The sequence below is a fragment of the Zootoca vivipara genome, chromosome 1, assembly GCF_965207765.1.
Source record: "Zootoca vivipara chromosome 1, rZooViv2.hap1.1, whole genome shotgun sequence".
Classification (NCBI taxonomy): Eukaryota; Metazoa; Chordata; class Lepidosauria; order Squamata; family Lacertidae; genus Zootoca; species Zootoca vivipara.
Genome location: NC_142582.1, coordinates 79,936,067 through 79,951,498, shown reverse-complemented (window position 1 = coordinate 79,951,498; position 15,432 = coordinate 79,936,067). Strand labels below are relative to the sequence as shown.

The window sequence follows — 15,432 nt, the reverse complement described above, 5'->3', positions numbered from 1 at the left end:
CAATCACCCTCTCTTCTTCCGATGTTGGGTGGCATCAGGTCACATGAAAGAAGGAAGTATGGCTGCAGTGGGCGAGGAGGAGTTCGCGGCGCTTCAGATCTTGTTGAAAGTAGGTGCATATTTATTTATTTTCGGGCAGTTGTTGTTTACTGGAAGATCTCTCAGCTCTGATAATTTTTAATGATGTATAAATGATTTGTCGAAAGCCCTTCAAATGATTGAAGAAGTCCCAGCGAAAGAAGAATGGATGCAAAAATAAGAAATCAAGATAACAAACTTTTTAATAAATGAATGGAAATGGTTTATTGAATATTTACAAATAAACTGTGAACAGATAAGAACATTGGCAGGATTACTATAATAATCTGCAGTTTTATAAGAGTATAGATGAATAAATGAGTAAGTAAAGTTAATTTGGAATATGCAGAAAATGTAAAAAATAAATTTAAGGAACTGCAGAAAGAGGGGAAAGTCAAATTAGAAAATATTAAAATGACTGCAAAATTATTGAAATGTATAAATTTTAAAATTATAAATAGAAAAGAAAAGAAAGCTCTTCAAATGAGATCATGGTGGAGTCAGAATTGGAGCTCTGATCAGATTGAAGTTCGCTGAAGTCACTGTTATTTCCTCCCCTCTTTTAAGGAACCTGTTAGTTAGCAGAATCGTGTTTTCAATGGGCTCATTCTTCTGTTTGAAAACCAACCAGGATGCATGCCTAGAAACATTGTGTCACATTTTATAGACTACATGGGAGGGATTTTTCATTGATGCTGACATGTAAGGTTAAATAGCCTTTCCCCCCTCCAAAAAAATGGTAATATCCTTTGGTTTGTTTAGGGCTATCCAATGACACTGAATGTTGGAAGATTTAACATTTTCCTTCATGCTCCCGCAAAATTTAGTAACAGCCATCAACTTTGATGGCTTTAAAAGAAGATTACAGAAATTCAGGGAAGAGAGCCATCATGGCTAGTAGCTGTTGATCATCCTACATTCTGCCACCCTTGTCAGAGGCAGTACAGTGGTACCTTGGGTTAAGAACTTAATTCGTTCTGGAGGTCCGTTCTTAACCTGAAACTGTTCTTAACCTGAGGTACCACTTTAGCTAATGGGGCCTCCTGCTGCCGCTGCACCGCCAGAGCATGATTTCTGTTCTCATCCTGAAGCAAAGTTCTTTACCCGAGGTACTATTTCTGGGTTAGTGGAGTCTGTAACCTGAAGCGTCTGTAACTCGAGGTACCACTGTATGCCAATGTATGCCAGTTGCTTGGAGTAACAAGTTACATGTAGGTAGCTGTGGTGGTTTGCTGTAGTCAAAACAAAATAAAAAAATTCCTTCCGGTAGCACCTTAGAGACCAAGTAAGTTTGTCATTGGTATGAGCTTTCATGAGCTCGGTGAGGAAAGTGCTTTCACACTCTGGTCCTGCTTGAAGGTTGGCCACTGTGGGAACAGCATGCTGAACTAAATAGGCCTTTGGCTCTTTTTACATTCACAATCCTGTGTTCACAATTGCGTTCATTAAGTCCCATTGCATTGCACTTCCAGAATATATGAAAGTGCAGTTTATAAATACTTATAAAATAAGGTTGTACAGCTAAATAGTTAGTTATCAGTGAGCCATGCCTGAAAAGGAAATGAGAATAGATAACTATATCCGGACATGACATTGATGGCCTTTCCTATTTCCCCACCCCAGTTTATGATATTAAGAGGTATAATAACCTCTGTAGATGGGATCCAGTTCAGCTTACATGGCTAATGGCAGCTGATATGAGCTAGTTTTCCTTAGTTTGTGCAAAGATAAATTTGAGCTGCGCCACATCCTGTGTTTTGAAAAGGCTCACTGTTCATTTCTCTTTGCCAGGCTTCATCGAAGGATGTAGTTCGGCAGTTATGCCAGGAGTGCTTTTCTAGCTCTGCAAGTGGTTCTGACAAACTGATCGAGAACACGTGTTCCAGTCTCTCGGTTACCCCAAATGAAGCAAGTCAGGTAAGATTTAGGCTGTAACCCTGTGCATGATTATCTGGGAGTAAGTCCCACTGAATAGACATGTGCTGTGCTATTAAGTCAAGTTGGCTTTTTTGACAAATCCTGATGTTTTATCACTTTTTTCATTATTAATAATATTCTGTTGGTAGCCGCCCAGAGTTGCTGGGGAAACCCAGACAGATCGGCATTGTATGAATAAATTATTATTATTATTATTATTATTATTATTGTTATTATTATTATCATCATCATCTTCATCATCATCATCATCAACAACAACAACATCATCATCCTGAGGAGGAAGGGGCTGGTTAGGTGGAAAGATTGAGCAGCAAGAGCTCAGAACAGGAAGAAGAGAGACTCTAGCTCAGGGGGCAAGAAGAGATCAGGGTTCAGGATTAAAGGGCAGAGGCCAAATGGTGAACTGGACTGATGGGAATCAGGCAGCAGAGTGCATATATATGATATAGTGTGTTGGTGCTGGATTGAAGGTGAGAGAGAGAGATTGCCACGTGTTGTTGACATTGTACCTGAAAGATCTGTCTGGTTCCTCTTGCAGCTGATCCGATCTTTGCACAATCTTACAAGACACACAGTCTATCATGGTCTGACATCACCAGAAGAAATTCTCGCCCTCTTTCCAGAAGGATTCCACCAGAATCTAAAAAACCTCTTGACCAAGATAATCCTGGAAAATGCGTAAGTGTCATTGAAGCTGTTTTCCATAGAATTAGACCACTGGTCTGTGTAGCTCAGCATTGTCTCCACTGACAAGCAGGGTTTCAGGGAGGAGTCTTTCTCAGCCATGCCTGGATATACCTGGGATCACACTTGGGACTTTTGGCATGCAAAACATGTGCTGTGACCCTGAGCTGCAGCCCTTCCCGTCAGGTTTGTGGTGTTGGACAAAAAAAACCCAAAGGCAGTGGATTGGTAGATTAGTCAGGCTTCACACTGTTATCCAGTTGTCCCTGCTTTCTAGCTGGTCATTGGGTGTGTGGTAACACCAGATTCACAATTAGATGGTCACCATGTGTTAGAATTAAAGGCAGGCAGTGATGACCTGTCCCTCTCAATGGGAAGTGACTTTTGCACTCCCTGAATGGTGGAATAAGGCTGCAGCCGTACCCCACATCCCTGGGAGTTTGCCCCAATAGGACTTACTTCTGAGTAGACGTGGATCTGATTGCACTCTAAATCAGATCAATTGCCCTCCATAGAATCTGTAGCATATTGAAAATTGTCAAATTTTCGTTTTATTAAAACTGGTGGGGCTGAAACCTCTTGTGCTTTGGACTCCTTCAGACTTGATGGCTGCAAAATGGTACTTCATGTGGTGAAAATAGTTTCCTGAATCCACTTTCAGTCCCTGCTGCTACTCTGTGTTTCAAAGACAAATGGTGCATATTTGTGTTTTCTCTGCTCTTTTCAGCTCTGCCTGGAGAAATGAAGCACAAGCCAGTCAAAGTAAGTAATGGGCTTTGTGGAGGAGCAGTTCGCATCCCTTACATTTATTGGGGGTATTTATTAGGTTGTCTTGCCTTGGGAATGGACTGGATGAGAGGCACCAAACTGAAGCTCAATCCAGATAAGACTGAGGCAATGTTAGTGGGCAGTTCTCTAAACTGGATAGATAGGGGGTTGCCTGCTCTTAATAGGGTTACACTCCCTATGAAGGAGCAGGTATGTAGCTTGGGGGGTACTTCTGGATCCTTTGCTGTGGCTTGAGGCTCAGGTGACCTCAGTCGTGTGGAGTGCCTTCCATTAGCTTTGGCTGGTGGCCCAGCTGCACCCCTATCTGGGATAGCCTAACTTCTCTTGTCTATGCTCTGGAAACCTCTAAGTTAGATTACTCCAACACTGTATGCTGAGGGTTGACTCTGAAGATGGTTCAGAATTCGGCAGCCAGGTTGCTCCCTGGGGCAATACTATTTGAGCATATTATACCCATCCTGGCCTGACTGCACTGGCTGCCAATTGGTTTCCAGGCCAAAGTGCTAGTTTTGACCTCTAAAGCCTTAAACAGCTCGGGACTGCAGTACCTCAAGGACCATCTCCCCTACCTTCATATGAACCAACCCAGACCCTGCAATCATAATCTGAGGCCCTTCTTCATATGCCTCTTCTGCAAGAGGTCCGGAGGGTGGCAACACGAGAACGGGCCTTTTCTGTGGTGGCTCCCCATTTGTGCAATGCTCTCCCCAGGGAGACTCAGCTGGCACCCTCATTACATATCTTGAGGTGCTGGGCAAAAATGTTTTTCTATAACCAGGCCTTTGGCTGATTAAGCATTCTGTGGACATTTAAATGTGTTTGACAGAGGGGGATTATTGTTTTGTTTTTGTTTTGTTATGTATTATATGTTTTCATGTTGTGAACTGCCCTGTGATCTTCGGATGAAGGGTAATAATAATAATATAACCATCATCACCACACATAGGTAGTGTCAGTAGTGGCAGCTCCTTTCCTCATAGTATGAAACCATCTTTTTTAGCTCTGCTGCTTATCTAACTTTTGACTAGCAACCTTCTATATGGAAAGTTTGTGCTGTATGAACGAATTACAAGCATCTACATGGTATTCATTAGTAAAAGGTGTGGAATGAACACCTCAGTGACTAAACTGTGCCATCGGTGTGCATGTTACGAGAGGATTGGCCCCTGTCCCATGAAGCTTACAATTTAAAAACCAACATAGGAAACAGAGGAAGTGGAGGAAAGAGTAAACAGGAAAGCAAAATGTGATTGCTTGTTTGTTTGTTTGTTTGTTTGTTCAGTTAAGTGCTTACTTACCAGCAGAGTTATTAGTAGGGCGTGGGAATCTTGGTCTTGGTTCACCATATAATGTAGCAGCCTTGTTAGCAATTATCCTGTAAAAAGTTTATCCTTCGGCTGCGGAAGGAATTAATTTTTGAGCATCCTCACTATGTTGCCTCTGGCTCTTCCAGCTCGCACATATGGTGTCTTTGTGATGTTGGACGATAGGACTGGTATCTCATTCTGGCAGGGGGAAAAACAAACGGTAGCTCATGCCAATACAAGGTTGATTTCTTTTCAAATACCGGTTTGGATAAATTCCTCTCCCCACCTTGTTCTAGAGCTGTATTGGCTTTTTTTTTTTGGCACAAGATGTGTGTGTGTGTGAGAGAGAGAGAGAAGTGGACTATTGTAGGTGATGCTTTTTCGTGGCAAGGAATCTATTATTGTTGTTTATATAATGCCTTCAAGGTTCGTGGTAGTCTAAAGAGATTTTTAAAAGATAGGATGGGGATGAAAATAAAGATGGAAACCCTAAATGTAGTGATATTAGGATTTGGTGGTGGTTGTTTAATAAAGGCCATGTTAAAAGTCCTTAGCTGGTTGTCAGCTGTGGCGTTGAATTAAACAGCAGCTTTTCAAATGACTTGGTAGATAAATTGAGCAAGCCCCAATTCCAAGTACAGTGGTATCTCGGATATGTACCTGATCCATTCTGGGGTGCCATTTGCACCCCAAAAAGTACGTAACCAGAGCAGTGCTTTTGTGCACGCGCGAAGCACACAGAACGCTTCTGCGCACAGCAGAACCCGAAAGTAAACACTTTCGGGTCTGCTGCGTACTTATCCTGAAAGTATGCAACCAGCAGCGAACTCAACCCGAGGTATGACTGTATGCTTGTTTGGAAGCAAGTCCCATTGAATTCAATGAGAGTTGGCTCCCTAGTAAGTTTGTTTTGGATTGCAATCTGCAGAATATTTGGGATTTCTTGCTTCCTAAACATTTGCACGATTACTGTTTTCTGCAGCTCTTTTAGAAATAAGGTCAAGGTTTTGCTCCAGGAGTCATCAATCAAGTAGAAGTGTCCCTGGGGCACCCAGGGGCTGATATCCCATGCACTATAAGGGCATCCTTTCATTAGCAGGCACCAGAATTGCAGTTGTGTTCTTTCCATTGGTTGGTTTTCAGAACCTGATTTATTTGTGGCTGCTGAGTGCCTACCCACAGCACCACTCAAACTGGAAGCTTGTCAGAGGGAAAGGGGATGATGAAAAAAGATGAAAAAAACAAAACAAAAAAACGCACGAAAGTAACTCCAAGTCAGTTCAGCCAGATTGGATGGAGGACTGAGGTTACAATCCTGTATACACTTATTTGGGAGTAAACCCTGCTGAATGCAGTGGGATTTAGTAAATAGCTGCTAATACTCTTTTAAAAAAATGAGATCACTGTCATAATTGTGCTCCCTCCGTCAATTTTTCAAATGTTTGCCAACATTCTTTTAATTCTGTTCTATTCAAGTGCAGAATTAAGGTTAAGGATACGGAATTTGGCACCCTGCAAACTGATTTTTTTAAATTAAAAACAACAACAAAATTTCTGGCTCTTATGAATATGAAAATGGGCTTGAAATGTGTGTCATTTTTTTAAAAAAAATAATAATCCTTGAATCATCAGACTATTTTACAATACAGCAAAACAAAGGACCAAGTGGCAACTTGCCATTATAGATCCATGATGCAAGGTTAGCTATTACTTCAGACCATAAAAAGGTTCAGTCAAGAGAATGGGAGTATTGTTTTCATAGAATCGGAGAGGACTAATAGTAGTGAGTATTCACATGCAAAAGGTAAAGGTAAAGGAACCCCTGACCATTAGGTCCAGTCGTGGATGACCCTGGAGATGTGGCGCTCATCTCGCTTTACTGGCCAAGGGAGCCGTTGTACAGCTTCCGAGTCATGTGGCCAGCATGACTAAGCCACTTCTGGCGAACCAGAGCAGTGCACGGAAATGCTGTTTACCTTCCCACTGTACCTATTTATCTACTTCCACTTTGAGGTGCTTTTGAACTGCTAGGTTGGCAGGAGCTGGGACCGAGCAAAAGGAGCTCACTCCGTCATGGGGATTCAAACCGCTGACCTTCTGATCGGCAAGCCCTAGGCTTTGTGGTTTAACCCACAGCGCCACCCGCGTTCCTAAATTACATGTATTCACAGTACTAAATTTACATTGCATGGATAACCTTGGGACTGGATTTCTTAATCACGTTGTGTTGGAGCTCTCAAACATGCGCTTCAGTATTACCTGGAAATGAGATTCAAATAAACTTTATTAAGAACTCTAAGTATGACTTTTAAGCATTGCCGAAACAGAGAATGGTTACCACATTGCTCTGTGGCAGACAACGGGGTCCTCCTTCATCTTTTCTGCTGCTACGTCCCTTCCTCTTCCAGCAACTACATACAGGCAACCACATGGCGATCTTGGGGACACCTTGCCTAGTCCGAATTCTCTTCACAGCTCTGGGGACTAAAGTGGAGAGTTCACGCTCTGTTGTTGCTGCTGCTGTTGTCATTTTAACAGGCCGAGCCAGACCCTTCTTGTCTCTGCTTGAAGAGAAGCCTTGTCTGACCTTTAGCGTTCTCAAGGGAAATGGGGCTCTTTTTAGCCAGCTTGATTCTTATTTATGGCTTGTCTATCTTGGCAGGATCAAGAGCCAATATATTCTTTTCAGAGCCAGAACATACACAGCAAACAATGCTGGAAACATATTTTAAATCCTCCAAACGCCAGCATGAAACAGGGTCTTGGGTAGAGGTCACCCACATCACCTGCCACCTGATTAGGAAGAGGCCAAAACTGATTGACAGAGCACACACTTTTTTTGCCCCCGAGAACATTATTTATCATAATTATCAGACTTCCCCAAAACCTAACACTTCTTGAGTTAGAGCACTGGCTTTGCTTTCAAAAGGTCCCAGATTCAATCCCCCAATTCAAGATAGGCCTGGAGAGACCCCTGCCTGAAACTCTGGGGAGCCACTGTGAGTCTGCCTTGACAAAACTGGACTTGACAAAACCACTGGTCTGACTTGGTCCTGTGATCCTTTGAGCCATATCCGCCTGGGACGTTCTGACCCTGAACTCTGGTCCCCCTCGGCATGCATAAGCTCTGCTGATGAGCTGCACTTCTTCCCAACCTTACACGCGGGTGAAGTTTTATATAAAAGCTACAGTTTTGCCATTAGCATGCGAACCCTTCCAGGTGTTTTTTTTTTATTTGCTCACAGAGATATCCCCTGGAATAGCTCTGAAATGACCCTTGGAGTGAGGTCCGTGAGTTTGGTATCCTGATAATTACAATTCAAAGGTCTGTGTGTTCATTCATTCCATTTTAATTCCAGTTTCCCTGCCCCGGCTTGTGGATCTGGACTGGAGGGTGGATATCAAGACCTCCTCGGACAGTATCAGCAGAATGGCTGTCCCTACCTGCCTGCTGCAGCTGAAGGTATTGCTTCTTGAGAGAGAGCCATTCATTTCCCACTTCATGAAGAGAAACAAATAGGCAGATCCTTATCCCCCTCCCCCTCCCCGCCACAGGCTATGCCCCCCCCGTTAATATCCCCCCCCCCGAGTCTTCAAAGACTGTTTAGCTTGTGACCCACCATGCTTGACACAGTCCTACCTATTAGCAATGTACCAGAGGCTGAGAAAATATATTTGCTTTACAGCTTGTCTGGGATTGTGAAGCCACTGAAAAGCCACAGCACAATGAGGGGAGAGTTGCAAATTGCGAGCATCTGTGATGACACTTGATTGCCTGTGACTGTCTGTCTCTCTTGCCCCCCCCCCCCGGCCTCTAGACAGTTTCCCACAGCTTCTGAAGCTCTACTTGTACAATGGCTTACTCACGCTATTACCAGGTCACACTATATCACCAAGACTTAAGTGTAAAGTCCCATTTATTTCAGTGGTGAAAATCCCATAAACTAGGTTGGATCCACACTAAGTGGGCTAGATCCATACTAAGTGTAGCTTACTTAGTGTGGCTCCAACCCAGTGTATTGATAGAGGCTTAATTGATGGAGTGATGACTGTTCAGTAATGGGGACTTTGCATCTACTGCAAAGCAGAAGCGCCAGCTTTTTGTGCATTCCTTGTTTTATGCAAGAACAGCAAAGCTGCATTCAGAAGGTATGATGAGTCAGCTAACCCAGAAGAAGGAAAGCATCGGGTTAGTCTCTAGTTAGGACTTCTGTGACTCCTTTTCTTGAAAGGTGACTAGATAAACTGGAGTTCAAGAATGTTAAGAAGATAAAGCAGATGTAGCCAAGCCCTGCAGATCCTGTAGGAATCCAACTCCCATTAGTGCTTGCCAGCAGAGCCCTAGTGGTCAGTCTGCTGGGAGTTGTAGCCCAGCAATATTGGAGAGGACATCTTGTTGAATAGCCCTGCTTTAGAATTTATGGCTTATCCACCGAATCATCCTTCCTGGTTGGGTTTGGTAGAAGCTGCACATTGAAAAAGACATTTTGTGTTCCTTAAGGAAAAGGAAATATCCTATTCTCTGTCAGTAGAAATATTAATCTGCCAAAAGAGAAGGAGGGCTGGGATTAAACCAAGAAGGGGTTTTTGATGGTGATTTCAAGCTCTGGGGTCTTTTTTCTTTTTCAGATTCAGGAAGATGCTGCCTTGTGTGGGAATGACTTCACAACCTCAGCATTGACAGTAGAGTTGAATAAGCAAACATTGGACACTATGTTAGATGGCCTGGGAAGGATACGGGACCAGCTTTCTGCCGTTGCAAATAAATAAAGCCTTCTGGCTAAAGGATTCCAACAGCTTTTCACATGCGGAAGATAACTCTCCTGTCTTGCCAACCTGGCTGTGATATTTTACCAACAGCCAATCTTTGGGTTTCTCTTCCTCCTCATAACCCAAACATCATTGTTATTTTTTTTTAACTTTTCAATGAAATGGCATGATTTTCTTCCCCTTCAGAAGCAAAGACTTCAACACTTTCTTGGTCCGATGCCTGACATAAGCTCATAATGATGATCAGGACCTCTTGTACATATTCCTAGAGAGGCTCATAACTCAGCTTGTAGCAGGAACAAAGAGCAGCCGATGAAGCGGACTGTGTCTTCTGCATCTGAAATGGGGGACTAAGAAGCATGGACGCCGCTAATAGGCTAGCTTGCAGCCTCAGCGCACTCTTGAAAGGTGTTTGCTGAGAGGTGTGGGGTGTTGGTCTTTTCCTCCTCACTGAGGCACAGCTTCTGAAACAGAACATCCAGGCTGCAGTGCGTTCTCTCACGCGGCAGGCATGCCTCATGTGTGAACTTTTCAGTTCCAAGTTTAAACGGCTGGAATGAATTCAGTAGCATGTAGCACCAATCTGGTGATGGAGGAGAGAAAGTTTTGTCACTCTGTATTCGCGTTAACAGGCGGCTCTGTGATAGACTTGGATGTACTGAGAAAGGTTGCTAATGGCAACTGGTTCCTGTAGCAACAGTCACTGCACACATTTATGAATTATTAAGTGTTTCATTTAAAAGACAACTATTGTGCTAGATAGATTTATGTTTGCTTTAAATAAATAAATAAAAACGGGGCCTTTTCCTTGTTTTTCTTCTGGTGATTAAGTTTAGTGTAGCTTACTGCCTTTATCCTGTATTTTTATCTTGTGAGCTGCCCTGAAATCTTTGGATGAAGAGCCACAACCATTGCTCCACCCACTTTTGTCACTGGCCCCACCCACTGTTGGAGCTTGGCCCCCAGAAAGTTACTCATGAGGAAATGTGGCGCTTTTGCCCCCAAAAAGTTGCTGCACCTTTGACCTAAAAGCAGGTGTCTGTTTCCACTCCTTTAAACAAAGGCATGAAGTTTTGTTTCCTTCACCTGAAATTCATTCATTCATTCATTTTTTTATTTTGGCATTCAGTATGTTAATTCTACGCTATTAATTACACAGTTTTCCCTGCATCCTTCCCTCTTTGTGGACAGTTTCGTACATAAAATGGCTGGCTGATTTATTTTCTTAAAAGCCTTGTGTGGCTGGAATTGCTCGAGTGTTATTGAATAACTGTCGCCCACTCAATGTAACTTGATTAAGGTTTAATAATTCAGCTGCCGATGGGCTTGCTGCTTTCCAGCCGCCACAGTGCAGATACCAACCGTCAGGCTGGCAGGCTCGGCTCCTTCCCAAGCAGGGCTCTCTCTCCGCTTCCCATGCTATCTGTATCCTATGGCAATTTTAGAGGCGGTTAATCGCACTAATATGTTGTGTTTATATGGCATCCATTCAGCAACTATTAAGCCCGCCGTACAAATGGGGGAAGCCGAACTGCAGGAGCTTTGAAGTGCTTTATCAGAGCCTCTGTTCCTGTAAATCAGCTGCAGCATCGCGGAGGCAGAATTGGGAAGAAGAAGAAGAAGAAGAAGAAGAAGAAGAAGAAGAAGAAGAAGAAGAAGAAGAAGAAGAAGAAGAAGAAGAAGAGTAGTTTGGATTTCATATCCCGCTTTATCACTACCCTAAGGAGTCTCAAAGTGGCTAACAATCTCCTTTTCCTTCCTCCCCCACAACAAACACTCTGCGAGGTGAGTGAGGCTGAGAGACTTCAGAGAAGTGTGACTAGCCCAAGGTCATCCAGCAGCTGCATGTGGACGAGCGGAGACTCGAACCTGGTTCTTCAGTATGAGTCCACCGCTCTTAACCACTACACCACACTGACTCTCACACTGACACACTGGGAAGTGCAGATCAGAAAAGTTACGTGCCTTAGAGGGCTACAGTTGCTGGGTCCCACAGGTAGGGAAAGGGTTGTTGCATTTGGGTGCCGTTTGTGTACTTTACACGGTTGGCCACTGAGAACAGGATGCTGGACTAGGTGGGCCTTGGGCCAGATGCAGCAGGACTCTTCATATGTACAGCACCAGCCTAACCCAAGAGACATGCACTCAGGAAGGGAGCTCTGCACTCTTCCTTGGCATGCCCATGGCAGTTTGCTCCAGGGTATAGTTTTCCACCAAAGACCTACCGACAAATGTTCCAGTAAGGAGAAGAGAGCATCTGTGAGGGGGTTCTGTCTCTTCTCAGTCCCTCTTGGTGCCTTCTGTTCCCCTGCTGATACCCCATGGATATCCCTCCTTTTGTTTGATGGCTCTGCACTCCTATTTATGTAGTCTCCTTTTCTTTCTTTCTTTTGTTCCTTTGTTTTTTTTTCTGTTCTTATTTACTTTTACAATAATAATCTCAATAAAATAAAACAATAAGCAAGCAACCATGGGGGAAAGTGACCCCATTAATACTTTTTTTTTGGACAAAGTAATAATCATAAATAAATAAGAATAAAAATGTGCACCCCACCACCGAGACCATTCCATTGTAACTATCCAACCTCCCAAAATTTCAACACTTCTTGCGATGGTTTGACCCCTTTCTGTTTTAACAGTACAAATTCTGAAAATGCCTTCCACATCTCCTCAAAATCATTTCTCCTGCATATTCCCCGTCTTACCTTAATGGCACATGTTAATTTATCATTAATAGCTATATCCTCTTCATACCATTCTTCCATTTTATATTCTGCTTGCACCTTCCACTTTCTAGCTATAATTATTCGTGCAGCTGTCAATAAATTTGTGAGCAAGTCCTTCATGGCCTGCGAACCTTCCAACCCATCACAAATTGATAATAATGCCGTCTCTGGACTAGGCTCCTTTTCAAGGGAATGCCATAGTGTGTTCAGAGTGCTCCGTGATGTGTTCCTGTGCATAGTGATGCCACGCTTGCAAATAGTTATGGAACTGATAGAGCCCCCTTGTCTGTGCCTCCCTCCTCCCACTGCAGAACAGTTGGCTGACGTCCGCTCGTTTCTTTAAGAGGTTGCTGGCGCTTCTTAAGATCTTGGAAAAGGAAGCTCCATACATGAAACTTTTATGGCACTGCGCTGTGCTTAAGCGATCTTCGTATGCATGCATGCACATCAGCCAATAATATTATGAGGAGCAAGCTGCATGTGTGTGATGAAGTTTGGACTTGGCTTTAATGAAATGCCAACATGAGAGGCTATCATCTTACATCATGGAGGTATTGGGGGGCAGGGGGCAGAGAAAGGTGGCACATAATCATTTCTGCTTTGATTGGTTTCTTTTTCTAACACCCCCCCCCCGACCCCCAAACACTGCTTTTTCCCCTCTTAGGAAATAAGCAGCTGAGGGGCATTTTTGAGGAGGCAAAGTTCTCTTGAATGCTCCTGTGCTCATGAGTGCAGCTGCTTGAGGCTGTTTTTCATTCTTTTTAAGAAAAGCGTCCTTTCCCCGCTCTCAGCCATTACGCTTGCTACTGGCCTGAGGTAAATTGCAACAAGAAGTGTCCATTGCTGCTGTCTTGGCATGCCCCCTTTTTCTCCTCAAAAGATGTGTGTGTTGGTTTCGTAGTGCTGCCTTGTGTTCATGCAGCACTGTGTTGCCTCAAGTGTTTTTCTTACGGCCTTCAAATTATCAGCTCTAGAAGCTCTTAAAGGACTGTTCGTATAGCAGGTGCCAGAGAGTGCAAGAGCTGTAGTCCAGGCAGGTGTACAGGTGTGATGACATGGACTGACCTGGGAGCAATCGCTACTTTTTAAGAAATGCAAATATAGCAAACATGCACAGCTACCGGTATTTATTTATTTTAATCCAGCAGTTCAGAGGCCAATGTCCCTTTATAGGAAATTTGCTTAATTGTTACAGGCATTGGCTTTAAAGTTTCCCATTGAAATGAATAGGATTGGAGCATTTAAGGCTGCAGTCCTAAACGTGGTTACAAGGGAGTAAGCCCCACTGAGCACAGATTGTGTCTGAGTGAACATGGATCGGAGTGCACTACCTCTGCCACCAGCTGTCATGGTGAGGTAGCAGAACACCTCCTCCTGCATGCAAAAGAGCCTCCCTCCAATGTTGCAGGGAGCGTTGGATAGGATCTGTGAAACCCAATCAGTGTACAGAATACTGAGCTAGATAGACCAATGGTCTGATTTGGTATAAGGCAGCGTCATATCTTCCCACTTATGAAGGTTCTCTCACTGTCAATGAGACTCTGGTGAGTCTCAGTGGGGAGCGAGATGCAAAATGAAGAAATGACGACAACAAGTGCAACTTGATGTTAATGTGGGTAATCTGTGGTTAGGATTTCCTGCATGCTCTATGACAGGCATAGGCAACCTTGGCTCCCCAGCTGTTTTGGAACTACAACTCCCATGGTCCCTGGCCACTGGCCCTGTTAGCTAGGGATCATGGGAGTTGTAGTTCCAAAACATCTGGAGATCCAAGGTTGCCTATGCCTGCTCTAAGATGTGACTAGCAGCTGTCGCAAGGAGAAACAGTTGGAATGGCTTGGGGCTGTGGTGTTGTGGGGAAAGGTGTTTTCCCATTTGAAGCTGCCCTCCCCCTGCACTTCCCACTGATGTTTGCAGCATAAGGTGAAAACGAAAAGGTATCAGTTGTTGGGGGAGCAATACTTTGGGAGAACTATTCCCTTCATGTGCTGTTTTTTACTTACCAGGAGTCAGCTGCTTAGCCATTGTGCAGGATGCTAGACAAGATGCATCTGTGGCCAGACCCACAAGGCCTTTTCCCATGTCTCTTGTGCCCCATCTAATTTTGGCCCAAAGTCAGGATGAGTTCACACCTCCACCACCCAAAGACCTTAATGCCCTGTTAGAGGTACTTTTCTGTTGCCTGCTCTTGTCCCCCAACGAAATACGTTTGGAAGGAGGCATTTCTCGTATTCTTCTGCAAAGCCATCGAGTGAGATACGTACTTCTGTGAAAATGTCCGGCGTTCCCATTTACAAATGGGCAATTTGCTTCTGAATGTTATGGATTGGTGTCAGAGTCGGCCCACAAATTTGGCTGATCTATGTTTCTGATCTCGTCCTGCGCTTCAACTGTATCTTACTCAAAATCTTCCAGGAGAGAATGGGTGAACTGGATAGTGGAGGATGGGAACGAAAGAGGCCACAGCAGTTTTGCAAAGCCCCTTTGTGCCTTGCGTGTTTCCCCCAGAAGATGGCACCCCTGGACTCTTGATTTTAGCTGCATAATCTCATGGAAGCAGCAGAGTTGACAGTGTGTCTGTAGGGTGAAGTGAGGATATAGGAAGTTGCCCTACACAGAGCTAAGCCGAGCATCTTCCTAATCCTGTATTGTCAACACTCACTGGCAATGTCTGTCCAGAGGTTGGCAGGTGTGTTTCCCAGCTCTACCTAGAGATATTGGGACTGAACTGGAACCCTTTTGCAGCAAAGCACATCTTTTACTGCTGAGCTGCAGCGCTTCCCCTACCAGGTGCCTCTCCATCTTTTGAATTGTGAAAGAGGAAAGAAAACAGAACTTATATACTGCTTAAGAAAAAGGCCTTTTGCTAGCTTGTTGCATACCTGAGATGCAGAAAGCGTTTGCAGTAGATGTGGGAGCACACACTTTCAATGTCCTTCTGAAAGGAAAAGGAGACAGATCAAGTGCACATCTTCCTATTCATGCCCCATCTCAATGCAGACACTGCGAGGATTGTCCTGTTTAGCAACAGCAATTTTAAAAAGTTTATTATTGAGCACATAATATATAGTTTTAAAACTGAAACTAGCATAAATACAGAAGTAAGGAAGAACACAAATCATTTTCCATCTCTAACAATG

General features: G+C 43.8%; 1 protein-coding gene across 1 annotated transcript; it reads left to right on the top strand.

The window, feature by feature from the left end:
* The first annotated feature begins 41 nt into the window (after positions 1–41).
* On the top strand, positions 42–10,364 carry COMMD9 (COMM domain containing 9). The gene is made up of 6 exons (XM_060274796.2): positions 42–109; positions 1,870–1,995; positions 2,555–2,694; positions 3,428–3,462; positions 8,156–8,259; positions 9,426–10,364. The coding sequence occupies exons 1-6, from the start codon at positions 44–46 to the stop codon at positions 9,564–9,566; spliced, it is 612 nt and encodes a 203-aa protein (XP_060130779.2). The 5' UTR covers positions 42–43; the 3' UTR covers positions 9,567–10,364.
* The last annotated feature ends 5,068 nt before the right edge of the window (positions 10,365–15,432 follow it).

Excerpts from the sequence above, each read along its gene's own strand:
- COMMD9 (XM_060274796.2), top strand. The coding sequence starts at position 44 with ATGAAAGAAGGAAGTATGGCTGCAGTGGGCGAGGAGGAGTTCGCGGCG. Across the intron at positions 1,996-2,554 it reads CCCCAAATGAAGCAAGTCAG|CTGATCCGATCTTTGCACAA; the intron begins GTAAGATTTAGG and ends TTCCTCTTGCAG. Across the intron at positions 2,695-3,427 it reads AAGATAATCCTGGAAAATGC|CTCTGCCTGGAGAAATGAAG; the intron begins GTAAGTGTCATT and ends TGCTCTTTTCAG.